A 25,104-nucleotide genomic window follows, 5' to 3' on the forward strand; every position below is an offset into this window, starting at 1 on the left:
ATACACAGTAAGTTTCATGATCCTAAGGTAATTGATTTGTAAAAGATACCGATATATTTACACACACACATATTTCAAATTCCCAACAGAACTCATTAATTGCTTCTTCTGCAAAACTTTCTATGACTTTGACATTTCTCTCCTCTAGGAAGGGAGGCCAGTGAGTGAGTACTTCTGTGGCTTTACGTTGCTCGTCATGAATAAGTCCCCGCCTGCCACCAATTCCTGGAATAGCAATCCTCCCTGGGAGGAAACTGCCATTTTTCACTTCACAGAAATCATAAATGGAGATAAATTCCAGGCAGGACCACTCTGAAGAAGGCCTCCCTTAATTTCAATTTTGGCTCTTGAATGTTAAATAGGATCATCATTAAAAGAAATTCTAAAATCTTAATTTTAGGGGAAAAAAACCCCTCAGTAATTAGTGGACATCAGTACCCTTTCCCTGGTTATTTCTACTTCAAAGTGAAGAACAGGCAAAGAATGGACAACCAGAGTCCCCTGCACTGAGGACCGGAAAGCCATTCCTTGGCACACAGGTTTCTCTTCTACTCTTTTGGAAGAGAAAAGGTGCCCTGTGGAGCCATACTGCAGCCTGACGGGAAAGGAAAAATCAGTACTAGCCTCTCGTTCCAGCTGTGGCCCCCAGCTGTCTACTCGGTGGGCCCCAGATAATACGGAGCCGAGATAATCCATCTCTGCTGTGTCCTGTTGTAATACTTGACCTACATACTACGTGGGAGTAAAATAGCGATCGTTTTACGACACTAAATTTGGAGTGGTTTGTTAGAAGCGATAGGGACCAGAGCATCCGCTCCCTGTGCACGCGGCCTTCCCATTGCTTACCTTCCTCCAGGAAACCTTCCTTTTTTCTCCCTCTCCAAGCCCTCTTCCTTGGCCCTAAGAACTCTCAGGAAATAAAAGGTCATTAAATACAGCCTCCCCTTAGCCATCTGGGCTGAAAAAACTAGGTATTTCAAATTCTATTTCCAATATGATGGCTGTCAGCATAAACTAGGATACACAAGATTCACTCGTCTCCATTCATTCATTCAACAGAAATCTAAGAGGCTACTTCTGCCAGTACTACGTAGGCACCAGGGGTACAATGGTAGACGGAGATGATGAACTCTCAGCTTTCACAGAGCTGACTTTCTGGCAGAGCACAGACACTAGACAAGTAAACGAATGAACGAGGTAACTTCTGAAAGAGGTAAGTGCAGCGATGTGGCGCGTTGGAGACAGCCTGAGGGGGCAGTGGAAGGGAGGGGGGACACTTTAGAGGGAGTGGTCAGACGCCTCTCTCTGAGGTGATGTCTGAGCTGAAGTTAGAGAAGTTGTCCATCAGTCCAAGGTCTGGGGGAAGAGCCTTCCAGAAGCTTTGCTGGCCATGGCACATGTGCAGAGTTTAGTGTAGGTGCGAGGGGAAGCTATTTTTGAAATGATCGTTCTGGCTGCAGTGGGAGAGTGGATTACAGGAGGCCGGGATGGAAGCGGGAGTTAGCAGACAGGATGGTGGCTTAGTCGTGGGGGATCACGGTGGAGACAGAAAGTGTAAGTAGGGACAGAGCCAGGAGGACTCGGTAAGGGTGGGACGGGTGGGAGGCGAGAGAACGCAGATCGTTTGGTACTAGCCCTGAACTTTCCACTTGAGCAGTTGGGTTGGTGGTGGCACCTTTTACTGAAAATAGGAGACAGGGTAGGATTTGGGAAGAAAATCAAGTGTTCTGTTTTGGCTATAAATTTCAGGTGTCTGGGGAGATTTCGGGGGAAAGATCACTCCAGAGACGCAATCTGGTGGGTAAAGAGATGAGAAGTAGGCTGACCCAAGAGTCAGGTAGAGAAATAGGAGAAAGCAGCAAAGCAAGCATAACAAATAGGGCAGACCCAGCTCGAGGGAGGAAAACTGGAACTCGTATCACAGAAGCCCAGAGAAGAAAGCCAGTTGCTTTGGGCCAATTGGGTCAAAAGCAGCTGAGAGATCAAGTAGGAAGAAAATAGAAAAATGAGGAGCCGGAGGGGAACCTGGGGTCAAGGAGGGGTATGCATTCTTAAAAATTTGGGGCACATATCTTTTAAACCTCTTTTAATCCATAGAGTAAAACCCCCAAGGAGGGGCTCTTTTTTTTTTTTCTAAGATGGGAGATACCGAACTTATTTGCGTGTCAGTGGAGATGACCCTCTAGAGAGATAGCAGCTCTGTTTATGAGAAGGCTTTATGAACGTGCTTCAGAGAATAAGCAGAAGCGGAGGGGCTGGCCTGCAGCAGGAGCAGGGACACTCAGCTGAAATGGGAAAGAGGAAGAGGGCAGAGAACGTGGGTCATAGGCCAGGCAGGCTGGCAGATTCGGAGGTGGGGAGGTGGAGCTCTCAATGAAAAAGAGGTGAAGCCGTCACCTGGCTCCTACACCACTGAGCCCACTGCAAGGGAAAGAGTCACTTTGCCTCCTAAGCCTCTCCACCCCGTTTTCACTGGACTCTCCCTGAGAATCCCATTTTCCCCATAGCCTTCTCGGGGGAACGATCAACTACCCCTCCCAGCGTGGCAGGTGGGGTGCACCCTTCCCCTCCTCCTTCTGAACAAGACACCCCAGTACTTGGCATAGTACTTGGCACACCGCAGATGTTCAATCAGTGTTTGTTTTTTAAAAACAAACCAACTCTGCCCTTTTAAGGTTAGTCCATTCAGCTCCACCACCCACCCCTGGCTTCTCTACCATGACTGTTGCCATCACCCTGGGGGGACTTTACCTTGGTCTTGCAATTTGGTGTCCCCCAACTCAGAGAAATTCCTCTCTGATCCTCTCTGTTCGGCACTGCTGGATCACATCTAAGACCTGTCAGACCTTCCCTCCCCCGCCTTTGGAGGAGTTTCAGTGCGAGCTGGACACGGTGTTCTCTCCCGGAACTTCCACTCTGCCGACCGTGGGGAATAGCTCCCCCTAGTGGACAACCACACATACACGCTCTATGTTCCCAGTTACACCAAGACCCTTTTGAAGTCCCCGGTGAGAAAGAATAATTCATTCATTCAACAAACATTTCTTGAGCATCTGTTACAAGCCTGGCCTATTTGGAATTATCTTGAGGATCACAGTTTCACTGTTATCACAGGAGCAGGCATCAGACCAAAAAGAAAGTGAGAAAGCTTCATGCTTCTCTGCCTCTGCCAGGGTTCAGGGTGTATGTGCAGAACTCCCTCCCTCTCTCCCTCAACAAACACGCAACAAGGACCTACCCTATGCCAGAGACTGCTCTGAGGCTATAAGGACAGAGGTGGTAAGAGGTGCACTGAAATTGGGGTGCCTGGGTGGCGCAGTCGGTTCCCCCGCCCCAGGCTCTGCACTCAGCACAGAGTCTGCTTCAGATTCTTTCCCCTCTCTCACCCAGCCCCTCTACTTCTCCCCCTGCTCGCACTCTCTCTTTCAAATAAGTAAATAAAATCTTAAAAAAGAAAAAAAAGAAGTTCTGGAAACCGTGCGATGGATGCATTCTAGGGATGACTGCTCCAGGGCTGGGGGTACCGCAGGGGAGGAGGGTGCAGGGTGTTACAAAGGAAGGAGGGCTGACATCTGGGCAGGGCTGGAAGGCAGGGGAGGGAAGGCCTTGGAGAACAAAGGCATAAGCTAAGAAGTGATGGTGAGTAGGAGTGGTCCTGTGAGCCCATGGAGGTGGTGGCGGGGAGGAGGCCCAGTGCCACTCAGTAATCTTCTCGAGGGGCTTCGTTATATTTCCTAACATGAGTCCACTGCCAGGTCCGATGCAGTGACAGCTCTCTGCTGCTGGGTCTGACCTTTGCTCAGTTCCCTCCACTACCCTACCCCTCACTGGCAACTCCTCCCCAGCTAGGAGACTCTCCTCCAGCTGGGAATTGATTTTAACACAGCATTACTCCTCACCATACAAAGTCCATCTTCCCAAGCACACCTGCAGGGCTCAAACAAATAGAAAAATGGCAATGCTGCTGCAGGAAAAACGGACCGACATTCAATTTCAACACTGCCTCTGAAAACCAATCAATATTTGAAGTCACCCTCTGGACCTTTGCTGGTTTTCCCCAGGATCTCACATGCATACCTGAACCCTGGTACCTGGCTGCTCCTCCTGCCCCTCCCAGACTTCCTGGATCTGGGGCTCCCCCTGCCTGCCATCTTGGACACAGGAGTCCTGATATTCACTGACATCCACACCTTTCCTGCTTAAGGGACCTCTGTGTCCCGGCCCCCTCAGCCCTGCCCATTCCCCTGTCCATATGCCACGTGATTCTCCACACCCAGGCACTTCCCAGTCCTGTCCATTCCCTCTTCCCTGGGCCTCTATATTTGGCTAGATGGGGTCATTCTTACTTTGTTATCTGAACAACCCGAAAGGCCTCCCAACTGGCCTCTAGCCTTGAGTCCCCCTGTGATTCTGACCTACTGTGGATACCACCACCCAGGTAACCTTCCCTCTGCCACTCGCTTGTTCACGGTGCTGCCTCCTGGACAGAGTGCCCACTATCCCATCTGGCATTCAAGGTGCTCCTCGGTCTGGTCCTAGCCTACCTTCCCACGCCTTCCTGGGCTGAGACCTCTACCAAACTTCCACTAAATGATCTACCTGTCATTCCTCAGATACGTCTGTACTTCCAAATGTCTGGGCCTTCATTCATACCATTCCCCTTTCCAGAATGCCCTCCTCTGCTCCTTTCCACTTTCCCAAATCCTTCCCGTTCTCCAAGGCTCAGCTCAAACACCACCTTCTCAGCAAACCCTTCTTTGCTCCCTCTTGTTGAAAACAGAATCTTCCTTCTCTGAAACATTATAGGAACAGGGAAGAAAACAACATCCTATAAACACCTGCCATGGGCTCATGTTAAAAGCGTAGGCTTTGTGGGGGCGCCTGGGTAGCGCAGTTGGTTCAGCATCTGGTTGGTTTTAGCTCAGATCCTGATCTCAGGGCCATGATCTCAGGGTCATGAGATTGAGCCCCGTGTTGGGCTCCATGCTCAGCGTTGTCCACTTTTTCCTTCTCCCTCTGCCCCTCACCCCCACCGTGTGCATGCACGCACTTCCTCTCTCTCAAATGAAGAAAAAAATCTTTTTTTTTTAAAGGATCATTTTAAGGCAACCCTCTCAGGTCCCCTCCCACTTTGGGAGCTTTGTACTGTCCCTCAATAAACTTTGCTTCGCTGCCCACACACAAAATTAAAAAAAAAATTAATTAATTAAAATTAAAAGAGGATCACTTAAAAAAATAAAAGCACATGCTTTGGAGTCAGATCTGGTTTGAGTCTGTTTAGCCGCATAACCTTAGGAAGCATACTTCTGTGCTTCGATGCTTGAGCTTGAAAAACATAAAAATACTTACTCCACTGTTCATTCACTTGAGCATTGGAATACCTAACACATGCCAGGCTCTGTACTCTTGTGGTTCTTTTGAGAATGAATGAAATGATGCCCGGAAAGTAGCTGCTACATAGGACGACTGGATACATGCAAACTTATTAACACTACCGCTGTCTGGTTAGTTTCTTTTTTTTGGAAGATTTTATTTATTTATTTGTCAGAGAGAGCGAGCACAAGCAGAGGGAACAGCAGAGGGAGAGGGAGAAGCAGGCTCCCCTGCTGAGCAAGGAGCCCAATGCAGGGCTCCATCCCAGGAGTCAAAGGCAGACACTCAATCCACTGAGCCACCCAGATGTCCCTCCAGCTTAGTTTCTTAGAAGGAGAGTCCTCTGAGTGATTTCTGGCTAGTGGGGAAGTACCACATAAGACTGGGAACCAGAGGGTGCCTGGCTCGCTCAATCGGTTAAGCGTCTGCCTTTGGCTCAGGTCATGATCCCGGAGTCCGGGGATGGAGCCCCGAGTCAGGCTCCCAGCTCTGAGGAGAGTCTGCTTCTCCCTCTGCCCCTCTCCCCTGCTCGTGTGCATGCTCTCTCTCCCTCAAAAATAAAAATAAATAAAATCTTAAAAAAAAAAAAAAAAAAGACTGGGAACCAGCCAGCTCTGGACCCAGGCGGATCATAGCCCATGTTCAAGTACCATGTGCTGCTTCGAAGCCCAGAAAGTGACTGGCATTTTCTGAATAACTTGCCAATCAGACCGAACCAGCATCTACCATCTGCCAAGGCTCTCCAGGATACCCACCAGGGTCCTCTGTGACTGGGAGAAGACTGCTGAGAGCTAGCGGTCTAGTTCTCGCGGTCAGCGTCTGTAAAGCGTGAGCAGGAACACCCCGGCTGCCCCCTACCTTCATACTGGACTTCCAGGTGCATGGTGCGAAGCACCTTCAGCACACACTCCACGATGCTGGGGTGGGTGGTTCCAACGATCGCCTGACAGGACAGACAACAGGACGAGGGGGTTACTCCTAAGATCTAGTACGCCTGGAAGAAATGAAAAGCAGGCTTGCCAACAGCTAGGCAGCCTGGCCGAATGGGGGGAGGGAGGGTAGAGGGGAGTCACCGGGCCTTGGCCGCTGCATGTGCAAGTACATTTCTTCCCCAGAGGAGGGCCAGAGATGGCAGCCAAGGACCCGACGGACAGTCTGCTGAGCTTGCCACGGACCCCTCTAGCTCAGGAGGCATTCGGTTGGGGTGAGCCGGCCACCAGCTAGAGGTGCGGGCACAAGCCGGCTAGCCTGCTGGGGGGAGGGTGGGCACCGACTGGGGAGACTTGAACCCATCCAGGATCCTAAATCTTCTCTCCCTCAGGGACCTCGCCTGAGTGGGGAACCCGTCTTTTCTGCCTCTTCGGTCTTCACGCGTGCACCGGTTCCTGCCCCTCAGCGTGCAACGTCCTCAGGCCCGCCCACTTTGCTCACAACTGTCCTTCGCTGGATCTTCTCTTGCTATTGCTCTTTTGCTCCCTCTACACCTAAGCCTCCCAGGGGCCCAGGGGAAACCACTTCCACCTCCGTGCATTTTGCTGCTGCAATTTAACTTCTCCTGCCACGGGACCAACATTCACCCAAACTTTTCACGCGGGGCCCATCTTTCTGTTCCACCTATACTTAGCCTCTCCGTGGTATTTGACCCAGCTGGTCACACTTTCACAGCCCTGGTTTTTTGTTTTTGTTTTTCTTTTTTCTCCTGTTTTGCTTCCATTGCTCTTTTTCAAAGAGGCAGAGTGGCATATGGAAAGACGAAGGACTTTGGGGTTAGGGAGAGATTTAAATGCCTGCTCAATACATACCTCTTCCTTAGCGTGTGGCCTTGAGGAAGTCCCCGAATACCCCTCAAGGCTCAGTTACCTCATCTTTAAAATGTCTGCCTCCACCCGCTATTGCGAAGACTAAAAGACATCGTGGAAGTAAGCCCGTGGCACAGTGCCTCGCAGGTAGGAGGCACTTAATGGAAACTGGAAATAATAATGATAATCCAGCTGTTTGGAGGACCTTCTTGCTCAGCCTGTCTCTTAAATGCTGGCGATTCTCCTCTTGGTTCATTTTGCCTGACTGACCTCACTCACTTCTGCTGTTTTCAGTGATCACTTCTCTGCTCAGGAAACCCAACTGCCATCCTCATCTCGGGTCTCCTTCCGAGGCTTCAGACTTTTATTTTCTACTGTGCGGTGGGCGTTTCTACTAGATATCCTCAACGATAATTCCTCAACTGCGCTAGGAATCGGAATCACTTGGGGAGCTTAAAAAGAAAAAGCATTACCAAAGGCCACCTGAAAGCTCTCAGAATCTATGGGAGGGAGGCCCAGTATTTGCGGGTTTTTTGTTTTTGTTTTTTTGTTTTTTGTTTTTTTAACACAAATGACCTATTTATACCTTCTGCAGCCGGCTGGGCCTGCTCCTTAGATGGCACTTGGGGAACACACCAAGGCTCATCAAGTCAAAACCTAACTCCTGCCAAATCCAATCGGTTTTTTCCTGCTCTCTCCTGGTGGCACACGACTCAGCCTGCTGCTAAGTCCAAAGCTTGCTTTTTGACTGCTTTTCCTTTACTGCCCATGTCCCACGCGCTCCGCCTCAGAAATGTCTGTCTGACCCAGTTGCCTCTGTTCTCACAGCCATGGGGCAGGCCTCACCATCCCTTTGACCTCCTGTCTCCCAGCCTCCGCCCAGCGTGGAGCTGTTTTGAGAGCTTTTGCTAATTTATCTGCAGACCACTCTTGGACCCTCTCTTCCCTCCTTACTAGCACGGTGTCTTCATGTGGCTGCCATGTCCCAGATCGATTCCACTCACATTCCAGGGCACTGAGGGGAAGGCAGAAGCCAGGAAGAGAGAAGGAGCTTTCCCAAGCCCTCCTGTACTGTCTACAAATGCACCGTGATCCCTTCCCTACCAAACTGACTCCTGTAAGCTTTTCTACAGCCCTTCATCACCCTTGTTGCTTGTCTCAACCACTTTTAAGTCTGCCAACATCTTTCTGATCCTTGAGTAAACAGGACAAATCACTCTGCGGGGAGACATGAACTCTTTGCCCCGCCTTGGCCTTCTGGAAGTAACGCTGATTGAATAGCAGACACGCGGTGGGCAGCTGAGCTCTGTTTCTCATGCCTGCTTGCAGTGCAACCATGGGAGGTAATTTGAAGGTTAGCGTGTTGAATCAGAACCACAGGAGCACGCAGCCCGGGCTCACCTGCGCAGTCCTGAGAGTCTGCAAGGACAGCTGCTGAGCTTTCGGGGACGCACAGGGCAGTAAAGCTATTAGACCTTTGTATACTTGATTCTGGTACTTGGGATTTCCGTGGAGCAAAGAATCCAACAGAGCCTGCACTTCTTCCTGGGTCTCTTCGGATTTAGACTTTGCCAAAAATTCTGCTACGGATCGTACACCTGAGCAAAGAAGAGAAAAATGCTCAGTTAGAAGGGGATTATGAAAACGATCCTCACTCAAGATGACATAATACGGGCGGGGGACGACTGAGATGTGCACCAGGCCCGTTCAAGTGAAACAGAATCCAGGCTCAGACCTCACGTTGCCTCACTGTCTTGTTTGCTTTATGGCTCTGTGGCCGGAGGATCTGGTTACAACACAGACACGTCAGCTTGTCAGAATCTGTTCTAAAGTTTAAAATGACTCTGCAGGGGCGCCTGGGTGGCACAGGGGTTAAGCGTCTGCCTTCGGCTCAGGGCGTGATCCTGGCGTTATGGGATCGAGCCCCACATCAGGCTCCTCTGCTGTGAGCCTGCTTCTTCCTCTCCCACTCCCCCTGCTTGTGTTCCCTCTCTCGCTGGCTGTCTCTCTCTGTCAAATAAATAAATAAAATCTTTAAAAAAAAAATAAAATGACTCTGCAAAATGCACAATTAAACACGCGCTTGGGATTGCTATACGATCATTAACACGTGTGCAGCGTTCAGCACTTTACTGAACATTCTGACGAATGCTGCCTCATTTAATCCCAGAGACTATACTGAGAGGGGGGTGTTAGTCCCATTTTATGGATATATACACTGAGGCTCAGCGAGGCCACGGGGAGACATAGAGGAGAACCATGATGAAAAGTGTAGCGAGGGAAGTGCTTTGAAAAAGGGATGCGTGGGGGATGGTATCTTCCCCACCCACCTTGATCAGAGCAGTTGATGGAACATACGGAAATTACAGGGTTATTTACCCTTCGCACCACACTGTAAGCTCTTTGAGGACAAGGACTGCATTTTATTCATCTTTGTATCCCAGCCCTACACACACACATATATATACTCATATATATGTATGTATGTACATATACATATATATACCTAGCACATATTCAAAGAATGACAATGATTTTATTTCCATTTTATTTCTAGAGTTATTCATAACTCACTTAATTTCACAAAGGATTTTAGGCAATGGCTTAATAAATCTTTGTTGAATGGATGCATGAAAGAGGATATATTTAAAATGGAGAAGTATTTCCAAAACCACCATGGAAAGATTGGAGCAAATGATCAATCAAGAAAATCATAAATCTGACTCTCGTGGTGGTGTTACGGACAGGAGCTAATTGCCTCCACTGTACAAAGTGCTTCTGTGCAACATTTTCCTAGAGCGGTGCTGGGCACCGCTACCATTTCACCCAGGCCCCTGGGGAGACATGGAATTGCCACCCCCGTCATAATACAGTACCCACCATAGCTTTCACAGATGAGCTCCTTGTACTTCCTGCCAGAGTTTGCAATAACCTGAAGTAGCCTGATGGATTCCTTCTTGTCCTCCTCCTTGATCTTCTCCAGCCCAAGTATTTCCAAGAGTGTTAGGACGCCTCCAACTTCAAGAAATTCTATAAGGTACCGGTTACTGTCCAGGAGAATACAAGAGTAGAAATAAGACACTTGTCATGTTCCTTGGCACTCACCTTTCTAAGGGACCTCAAGGTCCTTTCTTTACGTACTTTGCCCTCCTATCATCGGCAAAGTGACACAATAATTTGGAAGTTCTTCCTTCTAGCAGCAAACGCAAAAGTTAAATACATTGGGCGTTTCTTGTGTTTGGTTTTCCAGAATCTGTTCCTCTTCTTCTTGAAATAGCACCTCAACTATCCCTTGGGGAATCACCCCTCTGCCATTCATGGGCCATGTGGTTTGGGCAGGGTGAGCGGGTTACAGGGCATGCATCATTCCAACTGCAGTAATTGGTTGGGACCAGTCATGTGACCTCAGTTGGTCCAATGAGGCTCAACCCCTGGGACTTTCTTGGGAACCCCTGGCAAAGATATGCTCTCTTTCGGGGGTGGCTGAATAAGCAGGACGTATGTCTGGAGCTTCTGAGGGCCATAGCACATGGAGGCCTATGAATACAGAGGGGAACAGAGCTGAGAAACGGAGAAAAAGGAAGAGGGAGAGACCAAGTGCTGATGACATTTTTTGAGCCCCTGCATCTAGCCAGGTTTAAAATACGGATTTCTACCCACGTGGTAGAATGTGGTGGTCCGATGTGGTGTGAATGCCAAGAACACCAGGAGCCCCATATGCAACTGACACCCCAGAGTCTCTCTAGAAATAGAACTTACCTGCTCACAGCTGACAAGAAGATACCAATAGACTTTAGAAGCTTATCTAAACAGGAGCCAGTCATGTAGCTGTATGACAAGTTAAAGAGTGAATTTCGGGGTAGTTTTCCACACAGAAACCAGATCCTGTGTCGATTCCTGGTACCATCTATGGCCCAGGATGACCAACAGTTGAATTGTGCCCTTTATCTGAGAGGGGCCACTGGGTTGAAGGGGAAGAGGCGATAAACACGCAGTGGGGGGGGGGGGCGTAGGGTGGGCAGTGCTAGCAGGCATGTTCCCAGTTCCCCAGGAAGCGTTTCCATGGTCTGACAGGCCCCCCTAGAGAGCAAGGAGCTCTGATGAATAAAAGGTGCATGGAGAAAGCATAGTCAATTTTCCAAGCCTCTCTACGCCATGACCATTGCACCCTCGGGTCTCAGCACAGTTCATTACTTTATGCCTCATTTTTAGACTTCTCTAAAAATAATCGGCTTCATCATTAATTCTCAATTTTGTACTTGCTCAAAGCTTTACACTGGAGGTCACTATCTTTATGAAGAATTGCGTGCCTCCCTAATAAGAACAACGGGAGATGGTGGAAAAATTAAACTCTGATTTAAAACAACCTCAGTATTTAGTGTTATTTTTTAATGTGAGCCTTGCACAAAGCTTCATTGTAATAAAGCATCCAGAGCACGCATCAGCTCAGATACAAGGTATGAAATCAACCCACAACAGAAAAGGAACCAGTCAACAATTACTAGGCTCATAACACATCACAGGCTCTTAGAACACTTAAGAAATTAGCTGAAATTATTGCAGCTCATGGAGGATGACTGAGAGCTTCCAAGACTGATAAAGGCTAATGTAATGGGTTGGAGGTAATGGTGCTTTGTTGGGGGGGAGGGCGCGTGAGGCAAATTATCTCTGCTGCACCCTGGTTCCCAGGGTGCCAATAGAAGTGGAGACAGATTGGCTCATTAGGAAAGGCTCTTTACTGCAAAAATAGTGTTTGCTCTGGAGCCAGGCTCCCCTGCCTGTTGCCGCTACAGCTGGAGGCCAGGTTATCCGCTCACAGGGTAGTCTCGGTATTTTACCTACGTTGTCCTCCACCCGGCTCCCTGCGAGCCCCAGTCCCCGTTCCCGCCTCCCTGCCTTCTCCCTCTTTTCCTCAGTTGCCAGCTGGGCTCACCAACTTTCATCACCTCTTTTTCCTGTCTCGGGCTAGTCTTGCTTTCACAGTCACTCATTACACATATTTCTGGTCCATTATTTCCGGCAATTAGTTCCGGAAGTTTGCCACAGTATCAGCAGGCGCTGCCTAGTACTAAGCATTTATCGTGTGCCAGGCACTGTGCTGCTCTGCTGGCCTTGTCTCATTTACTCCTCACTGCAGCCTGAGGTGGCTGCTGGTAAGATGTCCATTTACTTCCTGAGCACACAGTCTCAGACAGGTTAATGACCTGTCCAGGTCGCAAAGTGAACTGATGGAACTGGGATTGGAACCTAGCGGTCTAGCTCAGCGTCTGAGTTCTTCCTGTCAGGCTTTCCTGCCTGTGGACAGATGGAGGCTGTGGGGCTGTGTATGCAGATTATCTCCTGGGATGGTGTTGGAGGTGGAACTGTGGGTCTGCCCCCTCCCTGGGGAGGGAGGCAGTGAAGGAGAATGGATGGCATATGGGCTTTGGGACAGACAAGACCCATTTGAAGCCTTATCTCTGCCAGTCACTAGTAAATTACTCAACCTTTTCAAAGCCCATCTCTCTTATCTATAAAATGGGATAATGCCAATCACCTATTAGGCTTGGCGTTAGGATCAATGAGATAATATTTGTACATCACACAGCTCAGTGCCTAGAGCATAAAAAGACTCAATAAATGGTAATAGTACTTTTGTCATTATAATACACAAATCCTTAGTTTTTAGTGGCCTCTTCTGGAAGTTCAAGGTTAAAAAAGGGGTTTGAGGCTAATGGGAGATTAGGTCGTAGTTGATTTTGCAAAAACATGATGATGTTATGTTGATTTGTTTTCCTTCCAAATCCACCATAACTAGAGGGCTTCGGAGGGGGTGTGGGGTCACTGAGTTAACACACTACCTCACTTCAGCTGGTCTCTTTTCTCTGTTGTCACAGAAAGTTAGGAAACTATGCATAATGTCAGGTGTAGGCACTGAACATACAACTTTGTGTTGAAAGCATGGTTCTGTCAGTCATTTAGAAAGCGCGCCGTGTCTCGTAAACACTGGGCATTCTGACTGGCACTTGGGAGATGGGGAAGAATGATACGATGCCGAGGGTAGCAGGTGCAATGACTAAGAAGAGAACACGACCACTTAAGGGGTAGGGAGGAAAGATCCTGCAACAGAGACTGAGAACTGGCCACGGGAGAAGGTGGGGGACAGGACAGCACAGGAGGGGGCAGGGGTCAAGCAGGACCAGGGCTAGGGGGAGGTGTGTGAGGCATGGGCTTCAGTTGTGAAATTTCAGGGGGCATCAAACAACTCAGTGATCAGATAATGTTCCATAGCACGATTTTTAAAAAAATCAAAATTAATACCAAAAAAATCCATGATGAATAAGATATTAAAGTTTTCAGTGACGATGGGATGTGAACCTGTGCTTGCACAACCCTGACTCACTCACCTCCTCCCGAGGTCACATGGGAAATGCTGCCAAGGAAGATGAGGAGGGAAAAAGGTGGTCTACATTTGGTGACCAAGAGGTTGCTGATAACCGTGGTGAGGTTAGTGTCATAGGTTGTGAGGTGGAGGCCAAATTATAGGCGCTGATGTTTCTCAAAGTACCATCTTTGGACCACAGGCATCAGAGTCCCCCAGCAGGGTGCTTATTAGAAACAAAGAGGCCAGGGAGCCTCCCTCAATCTACTAAATCAGAACAGCTGGGTGGGGGTGGGGAGCAGGCTGGTAATCTGCAATTTAAACCTCTTTTATGCACACTAATGTCTGAGGACAGTGGGGTCAACCTAGAGACATAATCAGTGGTATTCCCCTTGACCTGTTCTAGGCCTGAGTCTGATTAGAAACTTTATCAAGGACTCAACTGTAAGAAAAAGAGAGCTGTGGTTACCTAAGCCTTTACTTCTGCCCAGCCACAGACTCTGGTTCATTCATTCCTTCACTGACCAAACATGTAGTACATACTGCTTATGTGAACAGGCATGGTCCTGGGCATTCAGAATGCAGAGATGAGGAGAACAGATGTGATTCCCGCCCTCACAGATCCTATAATCCAGTGGGGAAGAGAGATCTATTTTTTTAAAGTTTTTTTTTTTTTTTTAAGATCTTATTTATTTATTTGACAGAGAGAGAGAGCTCAAGCAGGGGGAGCGGCAGGTAGAGGGAGAGGGAGAAGAAGACTTCCTGCTGAGCAAGGAGCCCGATGTGGGGCTTGATGCCAGCACCCTGAGATCATGACCTGAGTCAAAAGCAGACATGGTTGACTGAGACACCCAGGTGCTCCTAAAGATTTATTTATTTATTTGACAGAGAGAGAAAGAGAGAGAGGTGGGGGGAGGGGGAGAGGGAGAGAAAAACTTTAAGCAGACCGTGCTGAGCGTGGAGCCGGATGTGGGACTCCATCTCATGACCCTGAGATCACAACCTGAGCCTAAACCAAGAGTCGGGCAGGGGGAGAGGGAGAGAAAATCCCAAGCAGACTCCTCCTGAGTGCGTGAACCTGACACGGGGCTCAATCTCAGAACCCTGAGATCATGACCTGAGCTGAAATTAAGAGTCAGACACTTAATCGACTGAGCCACCCATGTGCCCCGATATTAAGCAGGTACAAACGATACAATGTTATAGTGATTTAGACAGAGGAGCTGCCATGAGCAGCTGTAAGAGGAGAACCTAGGCTAGTCTAGGGCTCAGAAAAGGGTTTCCTGAGAAAGGGATGTTTAGACTGAGATCCGAATGATGGAGTAAGAATTAGTCAAATAAGGAATAGGTTTAGAGGAGAGGAGAGGGTTCAGGCAAGGAGAAAAATATATAATAAAAGGATCTGAGGGGCGCCTGGCTGGCTTAGTCAGTGGAGCACGTGACTCTTGATCTCAGGGTTGTGAGTTCGAGCCCCCATTGGGTATAGAGATTAATAAAAAATAAAATCTTAAAAAGGAAGGATCTGAGATGATCACGGAATGCTGTGGGCACACAGAGCAGGAATAACCCAAACTATCAAATCTGTCTTCAACCCAAATCTGTCTCTAGGACTCCTGAGAACGGGCACCTCAAACACAACATGTCCCAAACCAGACTTATCTATCCCAACTGCTCTTCTTGTATTCTCTTCCCACATAATGGCACCCCATTCACCCAGTTTCCCAAGCCAGAAACGTGAGAGTCATCCTGTGGGGTGCAAGTGGAGATGGTAGTTGGATTAATAGATATAGACCTCAGATTCCAGAGAGAAATGTGAGAGCCCTTAACCTGGGAGTTGTGTGGACACCATGACGATGGATTAGGTCACTGAGGGAGAGGGATGAGGATGGAGTCCCAAGAAATAGCCACATTTCAGGGATAGCTGAAGAAAATGAGGAACAGACAGAAAGAAAGGAGAAAACCAAGAGAATTGGTATCACAAAAACCAAGGGAACTGTGGGCGGTTTTTTATTTTTGTGATGATCTGTGCTTTTTTTTCTTCTTCCTTTCCTTCCTTCCTTCCTTCCTTCCTTCCTTCCTTCCTTCCTTCCTTCCTTCCCTCTTACTGAAGTTTAATTGACATATAACATTATGTTAGTTTCAGGGAAGAGTTTTTTGAGAAGTGGTAATGGTTGACAAATGCCGTTGAGAGGTCATGTGTAATGACCAAGGATGTAGTCACTGGGTTTTGCAATTAGAACAACAGCGGTAACCTTGGCAAGACCTGCATCAGTGAAGGGGACAGAAGTTAGACTGCAGTGGGCAGAGGAGAAAAGGGAGGTGAAGAAGTGTATACGGGGAAAGTCAATAACCTTTTCAAAAAGCTTCACCATAAAGGGCGGGAACTAGGTGGAATACTGCTTTGAGACAGGGATTTAATTTAATCTTTAAGGTAGAAGAGATTTGAGCATATGTAAATACCGATGAAAAAGCTGGTAAGGAGGCAAAAGGGAAGGCCATCAGAGAGAAAGAATAAAGTCCCCGAGGGCAGAGAGAGCATTAACCCCAGACAGAAGGAAGACCCACATCGAATCTGGTGGGAGCGGAAGAGGTTAGGGGTGAGAATGAGGATACGTGTATAGGCTGGGAAGACAGGAAGGGAGGGAGTTCTTGACTTTGCGGATGCTACTTGGATCGGCACATGTCCTGATCTACAATTTTAGGGAGAATCAAGAGAAGTCTCTCCTAGTAATCTTCGTTCCTTTTCTCCTTCGAAGATTGCCCAATTTATTTCTGTTCAGCAAGGATACATGAGTCTAAGCCAGGTGGTCAGGCGGGCCAGGAACAAGCTGGCCCCCTGGGAAAACTCCTGCTCTAGTTCAGGGGACGTCTTGCCTTGGTTGGTCTTGATGAAATTGTCGAGGATGTGACTCCTTGCGACTTTGCCAGCATTGTCCCAATCCTGTAAAAAACTCAAGAGCCGGCTAATTGCTGCCTGCTCCTTTATGGAAGTCATGGTCAGTCAGTCCTGAAGTCGGCTACAGAGGGAGGGAAAACAGACAGGTTACCAAAATATTCAGAACCATGCCAGTCCTATGGGTTACTCTAGGGGTTTTGCTTTTCCAGCAATCGGCTGGAGGCAGGGTGAGCCTCTGTCACCCATGTAGATGTTGTGACATCCAAAATACGCCTCTAGAAGAGATCATCTCCTACTTGAACGGGGAGGATTTGACTGTGCTGTAATGGCGTTAAGAATATCAAGGCGGTAGATGTCTACTTCGCGTTTAGGAGCTAACATTTTAGCTCCTTGGATCCCTGCTGGTGCCAACTAAAGGACCAGCTGAGATGAAGGTGCTTGCTAAAAACCTGGGTCCCTTTTGCCCCTCACTTCACACAGGGCCAGAGATTTGGGGGTCTTGAGAGACCCGGCCCTTCTCATACCAATCAGCTAAGGAAAAATGCTCCTTAACCTTGTAGCTTGGGCTTTTATACTAACTCTTTTAAAAACAACTGAAAAAAAAAAAGTTAGTAAGAAGAAAAAGTTTCCATTCCATAGTTGGATTAATGGGCTGTGGTTTGTAGGAGTCCGTGTCCTTGGGAGAGTGTTTTCAGTGGGGGAGGGAAGGTTTAAAATAAACCCGTTTTCCAAAAATAGTTGTGATTGAAAGTGTTATTATCCATAACAAATGTTAGTGCTGATGGGAGAGAGGCATGTGTGATTCTTTTGTCTAACAGACAAGTGAAAGTCATATTTCACATTATCATGGGGTTTTCTGTGATTTACAGAATATTTGTGAAACATTACTTGCAGGGGCCATGATTGATATGGAGAGGACAGCTTGTGTGTAGGGGAGATGTGTATTTCACGAAGACTGTTCAACATGAAATTTACAGTCCCATAAAGTGCTTCTACATCTTCGCCAGAGATCTAGTTAAAAGGACTTTACAGTCTGAAACATCCTAAAATTGATTCTAAATTAACGTTTCCTCACATGTATTTGAGATATTGATGGGGCCCAGCTATCAGAATTTTATTAGGAAGCAATAATCTGAGGCACACGGAGACAGACATACATACACGCCAACCTCCACTACTCCCCAGAGGACACTGGATATGCGCTCCCGGGAAGGGCGTCCACGTAGCCTCTGGGATGGAGACAACCACGAAACCCTGTCAGCCTTAACAGCCAGGTGAATGACTGTGGATCAACCTAGAGACAAAAATGACCAAAATCCCTCATAGGATCAGGCATCAATCATGGTGAATGACATTATAGCCCTAAGTCTGAGAATAAGTTTCAGAGGCCGAGGCCACCTTCCATAGTCAAACTGGCCTCAAGAAAATAGGGATGAGTGGCTGTTTTGGACCCAAGGGAGGAGGAGTTGAAACACCACTGTTTGCTTTATAAGGAAGGAAAGCACCCTGTGCCCACCCAGCTGTCCCCCAATTCTCCACCCCCCCCCGTCGTGGGTGGACCCTTTCTAGGATCAGAATTTAAAGTGCCATCAGAGATGCACCCAGCAATTCTAGGACATGGAGGGTGGGAAACTTGCAGCTGGGCATGCCCGTTAGGGCCTCTGACTTTTCCTTGGATCTTCCCTATCTTACTCTTTCCTTAACAGGAAAAGGAAACCACAGATGGCAGCTTTCCAAGTCACAGTCATGCAGCTGTGAACCAGCAACATGCAGGGCAGGCCCGTCACGTGGCACCGTGGGAGGTGCCGTGGGAGATGGGGAGATGAGGCGCTGCCTGGGCCTGGAGGAGCCCGGATCTTGTGGTACAGGGGAAGAGCATGAGATTTGGAGTCAGACTGGGAACCAAGGAGAGAGGCCTCAGAAGAAACCAATCCTGCAACCCCTTGATCTCAGACACCTTGATCAGAACCTCCAGACCCTGAGACAACCAATTTCTGTTGGTTAAGCCCCCCCAGCCTACTGCGCTTTGTAATGGCAGCCCCAGCAATCTCAGACATTACCCTTACTTGACTTAACCTGTTTTAGGCGGTATTTCTTACTCTGGCTCTTGAGGAATTAGCTTCTCAAACCAGGCTAACTTCCATTTTTTTCTCCCCTTATCCTCACAATGTAGTTTTCCACAATTTATAGTTAAATCGATAGGTAGTGTTTACATCATTGACCAGGTAGACACACACTGTTCACTCAAGCTGTAAACTACTATTACATTTTCTTTCCCTCACAGGTTGGGTTTTACCTGGATTAATCATTGTTTCTTTTTTCAATTGTTTAGATTTCTGAGTACCTGGAGCTATTTTCTTCCAAATGTTCCAAACACATAGCAATTTTTCCAAATGCTCAGCCCCTAACTGATCAGTTCCATCTTTTCTCTGGCAACTTCTTTCCCACAGACCTCCGTCTTTCTGCTCCAGTTTGGACTGGTTGCTTGCTAAGCCTGGCACACAAATGTTGTCCTGGGATTTCCTTTTGCCAGTTCTCTCTGCTGACTGTCCCATTTTCTGGACCTAGCTTTTCCTCCTTTTTGGTTTGCTCTCGTTTTGTTGAAGCACATTCCTCAGTAGTTTCCTACGAAATGAAAATTACTTTTTGTATGTATCCTTGAAAGTCTGAAAGTATATTGACCTTGTGTTATATTGGTTGGATATATAATTCCACGTTAGAAATAAACTTTCCTCGGATTGAGCCTCCCCAGTGTTGCTGGTTGAGAAGTCTGACATCATTCTGATTTATGTGCCATGGACTGTGGCTTGTTTTTTCATTCTCGATGCTTTTAAACACTTTTCTGAAATTATAGGATGGTATGTCTTGTTCCAGGTCTTTTTTACTCAGTATTCTAGGTCCTTGGTGGGCTCTTTTGATCAGGTGCTATGTCCTTTGAGTTTCGGAAATTTCTTTATCAGGCAATAACTAGTCTTTTCATTGAAGGACACATAAATGTCAGCTAGTGAAGGACTTTTTCTTCCTCCTGGGGGTCTTCAGGACTTCTCTACCTCCTGGGGATGGGGTGTAGTGAGAGGGTGGGGGTGCTAGGTGCCTGGCATCTGGCATCCCGGGAATGGGGCTGAGGGAGGGGCTGGAGCTCCACAAAGCAGTATGTAGGCCTTCCCATCGTTACTCAGTTTTCCACCCTAGTTCTCATCCCTGCCCTTCAAACTATGCCTGAGGTCTCTGAGTATGAGGGCCTCCGGAATTCAATCTCCTTCCTCCCTACGCAGCATGAGAGTTTAGAGTGGGCACGTAGCTTTTGAGAAAGGAGCACTGGGGTGGGGGCAAAGTGCTCTGCATACAGACTTCAGCCAGTCCCCTGTGTTTAACCCCATACCTCATGTCTAACCTGTGCTAACTCGGGCCTCCAAGGCACTAAGCTTTTTAGAGGTTAAACTGGGTGAACTGACTTGCTTCTTGTTGGTAATCTCCCCTTGCTGGCACTTAGTTTATAATTTCTTAGGATGTTTCAAGCCAGGTAACATTCCCCCACCTGCCTTCTACCTTCCAAATATTTGTCCAGCTTTCATCTGCTGTTGCCTCCTTCTCTGAACTTTTGTGACTTAATACCTTTCTGTATTTCTTTTTTTAAAAGATTTATTTATTTATTTTAGGGAGAGAGAGAGATCATGAGAGAGAGCATGAGTGGGGAGAGGGAGAAGCAGGCTCCCTGCAGCAGGAAGCCTGGCATACCCGTGCAGGGCTTGATCCCAGGATCCTGGGATCATGACCTGAGCCAAAGGCAGATGCTTAACCGACTGAGCCACCCAGATGCCCCTATATTTCTTTATTTTTTAAAGGTTTTATTTACTTTTTTAGAGGGGGGAGGGGCAGAGAGGGAGAGACAAACTTAAGCTCGACATGGGGATCCATCTCATGACCCTGAGATCACGACTTGAGCAGAAACCAAGAGTCGGAGGCTTAACTAACTGAGCCACCCAGGTGCCCTGCCTTTCCATATTTCTTCAGTGTTACGTCAGGAAGGTTTGGAGAGGTAGGGGAGAAAAGGACTAGAGTTATGTTTAATCAAGAGTCTCCAGCCACTTATTTACTTTTATCTCAACTTTTCTTCAAAATAAGACTTTTAAAAAATTTTTATTTATTTAAATTTAATTAATTAACATATATTGTATTATTAGTTTCAGAGGTAGAGTTCAGTGATTCATCAGTCTTATATAATACCCAGTGCTCATTACATCACGTGCCCTCCTTAATGCCCATCACCCAGTTACCCCATCTCCCCCTCCCCTCCAGCAACCCTCAGTTTGTTTCCTATGGTTAAAAGTCTCTTATGGTTTGTCTCCCTCTCCCATTTTATCTTGTTTTATTTTTCCTTCCCTTCCCCTATGCTCCTCTGTTTTGTTTTTTAAATTCTACACATGAGTGAAATCATATAATTGTCTTTCTCTGATTGACTTATTTCGCTTAGCATAATACCCTCTAGTTCCATCCATGTCCTTGCAAATGGCAAGATTTCATTTTTTTGATGGCTGAGTAATATTCCATTGTATATATCTACCCCATCTTCTTTACCCATTCATCTGTCAGTGGACATCTGGGCTCTTTCCATAGTTTGGCTATTGTGGACACTGCTGCTATAAGCATTGGGGTGCAGGTGCCCCTTTGGATCACTACATTTGTATCTTTGGGGTAAATACTTAGTAGTGCAATTGCTGGGTCATAAGGTAGCTTTATTTTTAACTTCTTGAGGAACCTCCACACTGTTTTCCAGAGTGGCTGTACCACCTTGCATTCCCACCAACAGTGTAAGAGAGTTCCCCTTTCTCCACATCCTTACCAACATCTGTTGTTTCCTGACTTGTTAATTTTAGCCATTCTGACCGACCAGTGCGAGGTGGTATCTCACTGTGGTTTTGATTTGTATTTCCCTGATGATAAGTGACGTTGAGCATTTTTTCATGTGTCTGTTAGCCATTTGTATGTCTTCCTTAGAGAAATGTCTGTTTATGTCTTCTGCCCATTTCTTGATTGGATTATTTGTTCTTTGGGGGTTGAGTTTGATAAGTTCTTTATAGATTTTCGATACTAACCCTTTATCTGATAAGACATTTGTAAGTATCTTCTCCCATTCCTTTGGTTGTGTTTTGGTTTTGTCGACTGTTTCCTTTGCTGTGCAAAAGCTTTTTGTCTTGATGAAGTCCCAATAGTTCATTTTTGCCTTTGTTTCCCTTGCTTTTGGAGATGTGCCTGGCAGGAAGTTGCTATGGCTGAGGTCAAAGAGGTTGCTGCCTGTGTTCCCCTCTAGGATTTTGATGGATTCCTGTCTCACATTTAGGTCTTTCATCCACAAAATAAGACTTGATGAGGATTACAAACAAATCCCCTCCCCCCAAAAAAACCCCAAACCAAACAACCAGTAAGTACAATTTTAAAAAGGATTAAAAAGAAGAAAACAGTGGGAAAAGGAGAGAAATATGTCAATTTCAGGAGCGAGTTGCTGGGATAAGTTCTGTATCTGAGCTTCTTCTTGACTACCAAATATAAGGGGATACATTATGTGTCTTTCATGGTGCAGGGAGGAGAGATGGAATGATGGCAGGGAGAAGAAATTAACATTTTGTAGTGTTTATAGAGCTAGTCACATAGAATATATTTTATGGACATTATTTATTTTAATCTTCTTAAGTTCCTGAGGAGGTCGGTATTATTATCCCCAGTTTTCAGCTGTAAAAACTAAGGTTTAGACAGGTTTGCTCATTTATTGAAGGTCTCACAGCTAAACAAGGGTGGAAGCAGAAACGCCCCTCAGACTGTGTACAACTCCAGAGCCCAGGTTCTCCCCATTAAACGGGAAGCACGGATTCTGCTCCCCCCGTGTTCCAAAATGTCACCCATAACCTCTTGTTGTCAAATTCTGTGGCTAACGTGCAGTCCCTTCTTGCTTGGGCTCTGATGGATTGTGGGTGACTCTCTGAACATTTCCTTCCTGACCTCACTCTCCCCTGCTTCTGCCCCTCGCTGGACCCTCCTCAGGTTCCTCTGTAGCTCCGTTCTGTCCTCAGTTGTCTTCTCGCACTCTGTTATCCCCTTTATTTCCGGCACTTTGTATTACAGTGTAGGCTTCGTGACTCCCAACCCATGTTGTCAGCCTGGGCCTGTCTCCTGAGGTCCAGATGCCTGTACCTAAAGGACTAGCGGAAGTCTCCATCCTTATATTTCACACACTCTTCAAGTCTGAGGTCCCCAGCGCGTTAAGCGTCCGACTCTTGATTTCGGCTCAGGTCATGATCTCAGGGTCCTGGGACTGAGCCCCACATTGGATTCTGTGCTCAGCAGGGAGTCTGCTTGAGATTCTCTCCCTCCCCCTGCCCCTCCCCCATGTTTGAGCACACACGTGTGTGTTCTCAAATAATCCTTAAAAAAATGCAAATTTGACAGATTGCCCTGCTTCAAAGCCTTCAGCTGTTCCTCATTACCCTCAAGATAGAGTTTCAAACATCTCAGCCCGAAGAACTTCTGTCTAAATTCTGCCACAACCAAACTCTGACCTCCCTTCGCCCCCGCTCCTTGTCCCTGCTTCCAGCGGGAATTTAGATGGGGCAGCCGGCTTTCCCAGGCTTCACAAACCGGTTTCTAACGTCCCCATACCAAATGGTTTCTTTTCTGCCAGCTCAAGCCTCCTGTCCTTCCCCCTCTGCCGCCTGGGTGCTCAGTTGTGGTCCTCCCTCACGCTCACGATGGCTTGGCCAGCTGTCTTCCTGTTCACCCGAGCGCGCCTGGGCGGGTTCAACACCAACATGTCCCATCTTCGCCATCTGGGTGGCTGGCAGCACCCCTGGCATAATGACAGGTGCTCAACAAGTGTTATTTACACTCACATCCGACACAGTGCGCTCATCATGAGCACTTTAATTTCCTTAACTCCACTCAGTAATTAATTAAACAGATGTCCTGGGTGCCGACTCCAAGCAAGCACCGTGAGTGGGACTGGTTAACATGACAAATACAGTCCTTGCCCTCAAGGTGCTTAGAGAGTGGTGGGTGGAGAGAAAGGCAACCTGGTGATTTTAACGGAAAGAGAAAAGTGCTCGGGTGGGGTAAATCCCAGGATGTGTTGGAACAGGTAGGAGAGGCATAAAACCTAGACTCCAATGACCTTGAACTTGCACTTCCAACCAACCCAGCATCCACACTCACGAGCCACATGCTAAACTCTGTGACAATCCCCAGCTCCTTACCCTTACGTCGACTCTTGGGTTTAACAAAAAGCCACGAGGCAAGAATGTCCCCACAGTCCTCTTCATTCTTCCCATGTGATCTGTACCCACACGTGTCTTCCCATCTTCCTTCCCTCCTCCCAGAGCTCCCCATCTGTCCATCCTGCCTCCTTAGGGCCCTCACTCCATCCACTGCTCCCTCCTCTTCTGTATCCTCAACTGCTCTCTTTATTTTGGCGTTTTTCTTGTTAATGTACTTAATTCTTGCCTAGCCTAAAACAAAAACAAGCAAAAAAGGAAAACAAATCCCACTTACCTCAACCCCACATCTCCCTCCAGTCACCTCTCTGGTTTTCTCACTTCACAGCAAACCTTCTTAAAAACCTTCTATACNCTCTTTCCTGTTCTCCCACTGACCGTTCTCTCCTCAACCCACTGCGATTTTGCTTTTCCCTCCCCCACCACCCATCCCCCACACTCCACTGCCATCACTTTACCCAGTGTCTCTAACCTCCTAATTGCTCAGTTCAGTGAGGACAGTTCAGTCTTTCGCTCTCTTGTCCTGCTGCTGCCACAACTAACACCAGTGACCCTTCCTCCTGCTCTGAATGCCTGCTTCCCCGATGCCTCTGCGCCATGACTTCTTCTCTTGGCCGGCCTGCATCTCCGGCAGCTGCCTCCCTCTGCCCCAGCTTGGGCCTCCAGTGCCCGTCGCATTGCATGAAAGCCTCAGTAAGCTGCCTCAAACACGATTAGGAGTCTCTCTGCCTGACCTCCAATCTCACTGTCAGCAATTCCATTAGACATGAAATGCAACAAATAGTGGCAGACAAGTGTGTCCCATCCTTATGCTCGGCCTCTAGGGATACGTGTGGAAAAGACACAGTTAGGGGGTGGCATAGAGTCCTCTAGATAAGCAACTTCAGTTTCAATAGTGTGTTATGTGCTATGATGGGGGTAAGTACAGGACACTTTGGGAATGTGAGCAAGGGACATCTAACCCAGCCATGGCCGGGGTAGTGGCTGTTCTGGAAGGCATTCCAGAAGAGATGCCATCCAGGCTAAAAGGTGATTGATAGCCAGCCAGGTGAAGAGGTGATAAAACTGTCTTTCAGGTAGAGGAAATAAAATATGCGAAGGCTTAGAGACGAGAGACTGTAAGGCATATTTAAAGAATTGCAAGTGGGAGGTGGTATAGGGCTGTGGTTAGGAACACAGACACCAGAGCTCCATGATCTCCCACCTTCCGGCTGTGTGACCTTACACAAAGTACTTAACCTCTCTAGGCTTCAGCTTTCTTACCTGAGAAGAGGTGATGATGCCTCACAGGGCCAATAGAGCTTAGCTCTATTTTCATGGCTGAGATTGTTCAGAACGGCAGGAGCGCAGTCTGAGGGTGGAAATGGCGAGGGATAAACTGTGCCAATAGGCAGAGGCTAGAGACTGCGCGTG

At 47.5% G+C, this 25,104-nt stretch overlaps 1 protein-coding gene across 1 annotated transcript in view; it reads right to left on the minus strand.

Annotated features, from left to right (window-relative positions):
* The window catches only part of ARMH1 (armadillo like helical domain containing 1), a 32,716-nt gene extending 15,008 nt beyond the window's left edge, over positions 1-17,708 (minus strand). Inside the window, exons 1-6 of the mRNA XM_040627374.1 lie at positions 17,599-17,708; positions 16,323-16,550; positions 10,932-11,000; positions 10,053-10,219; positions 8,574-8,770; positions 6,232-6,316 (exon numbers count right to left, since the gene is read on the minus strand). Of these exons, the coding sequence (XP_040483308.1) occupies positions 6,232-6,316; positions 8,574-8,770; positions 10,053-10,219; positions 10,932-11,000; positions 16,323-16,528 (724 nt within the window). The 5' untranslated portion in view covers positions 16,529-16,550; positions 17,599-17,708. The remainder of the gene's footprint in view (positions 1-6,231; positions 6,317-8,573; positions 8,771-10,052; positions 10,220-10,931; positions 11,001-16,322; positions 16,551-17,598) is intronic.
* Between the last annotated feature and the right edge of the window lie 7,396 nt (positions 17,709-25,104).

This window comes from Ursus maritimus, unplaced genomic scaffold (genome assembly GCF_017311325.1).
Source record: "Ursus maritimus isolate PB19 unplaced genomic scaffold, ASM1731132v1 scaffold_12, whole genome shotgun sequence".
NCBI classification, from domain to species: domain Eukaryota; kingdom Metazoa; phylum Chordata; class Mammalia; order Carnivora; family Ursidae; genus Ursus; species Ursus maritimus.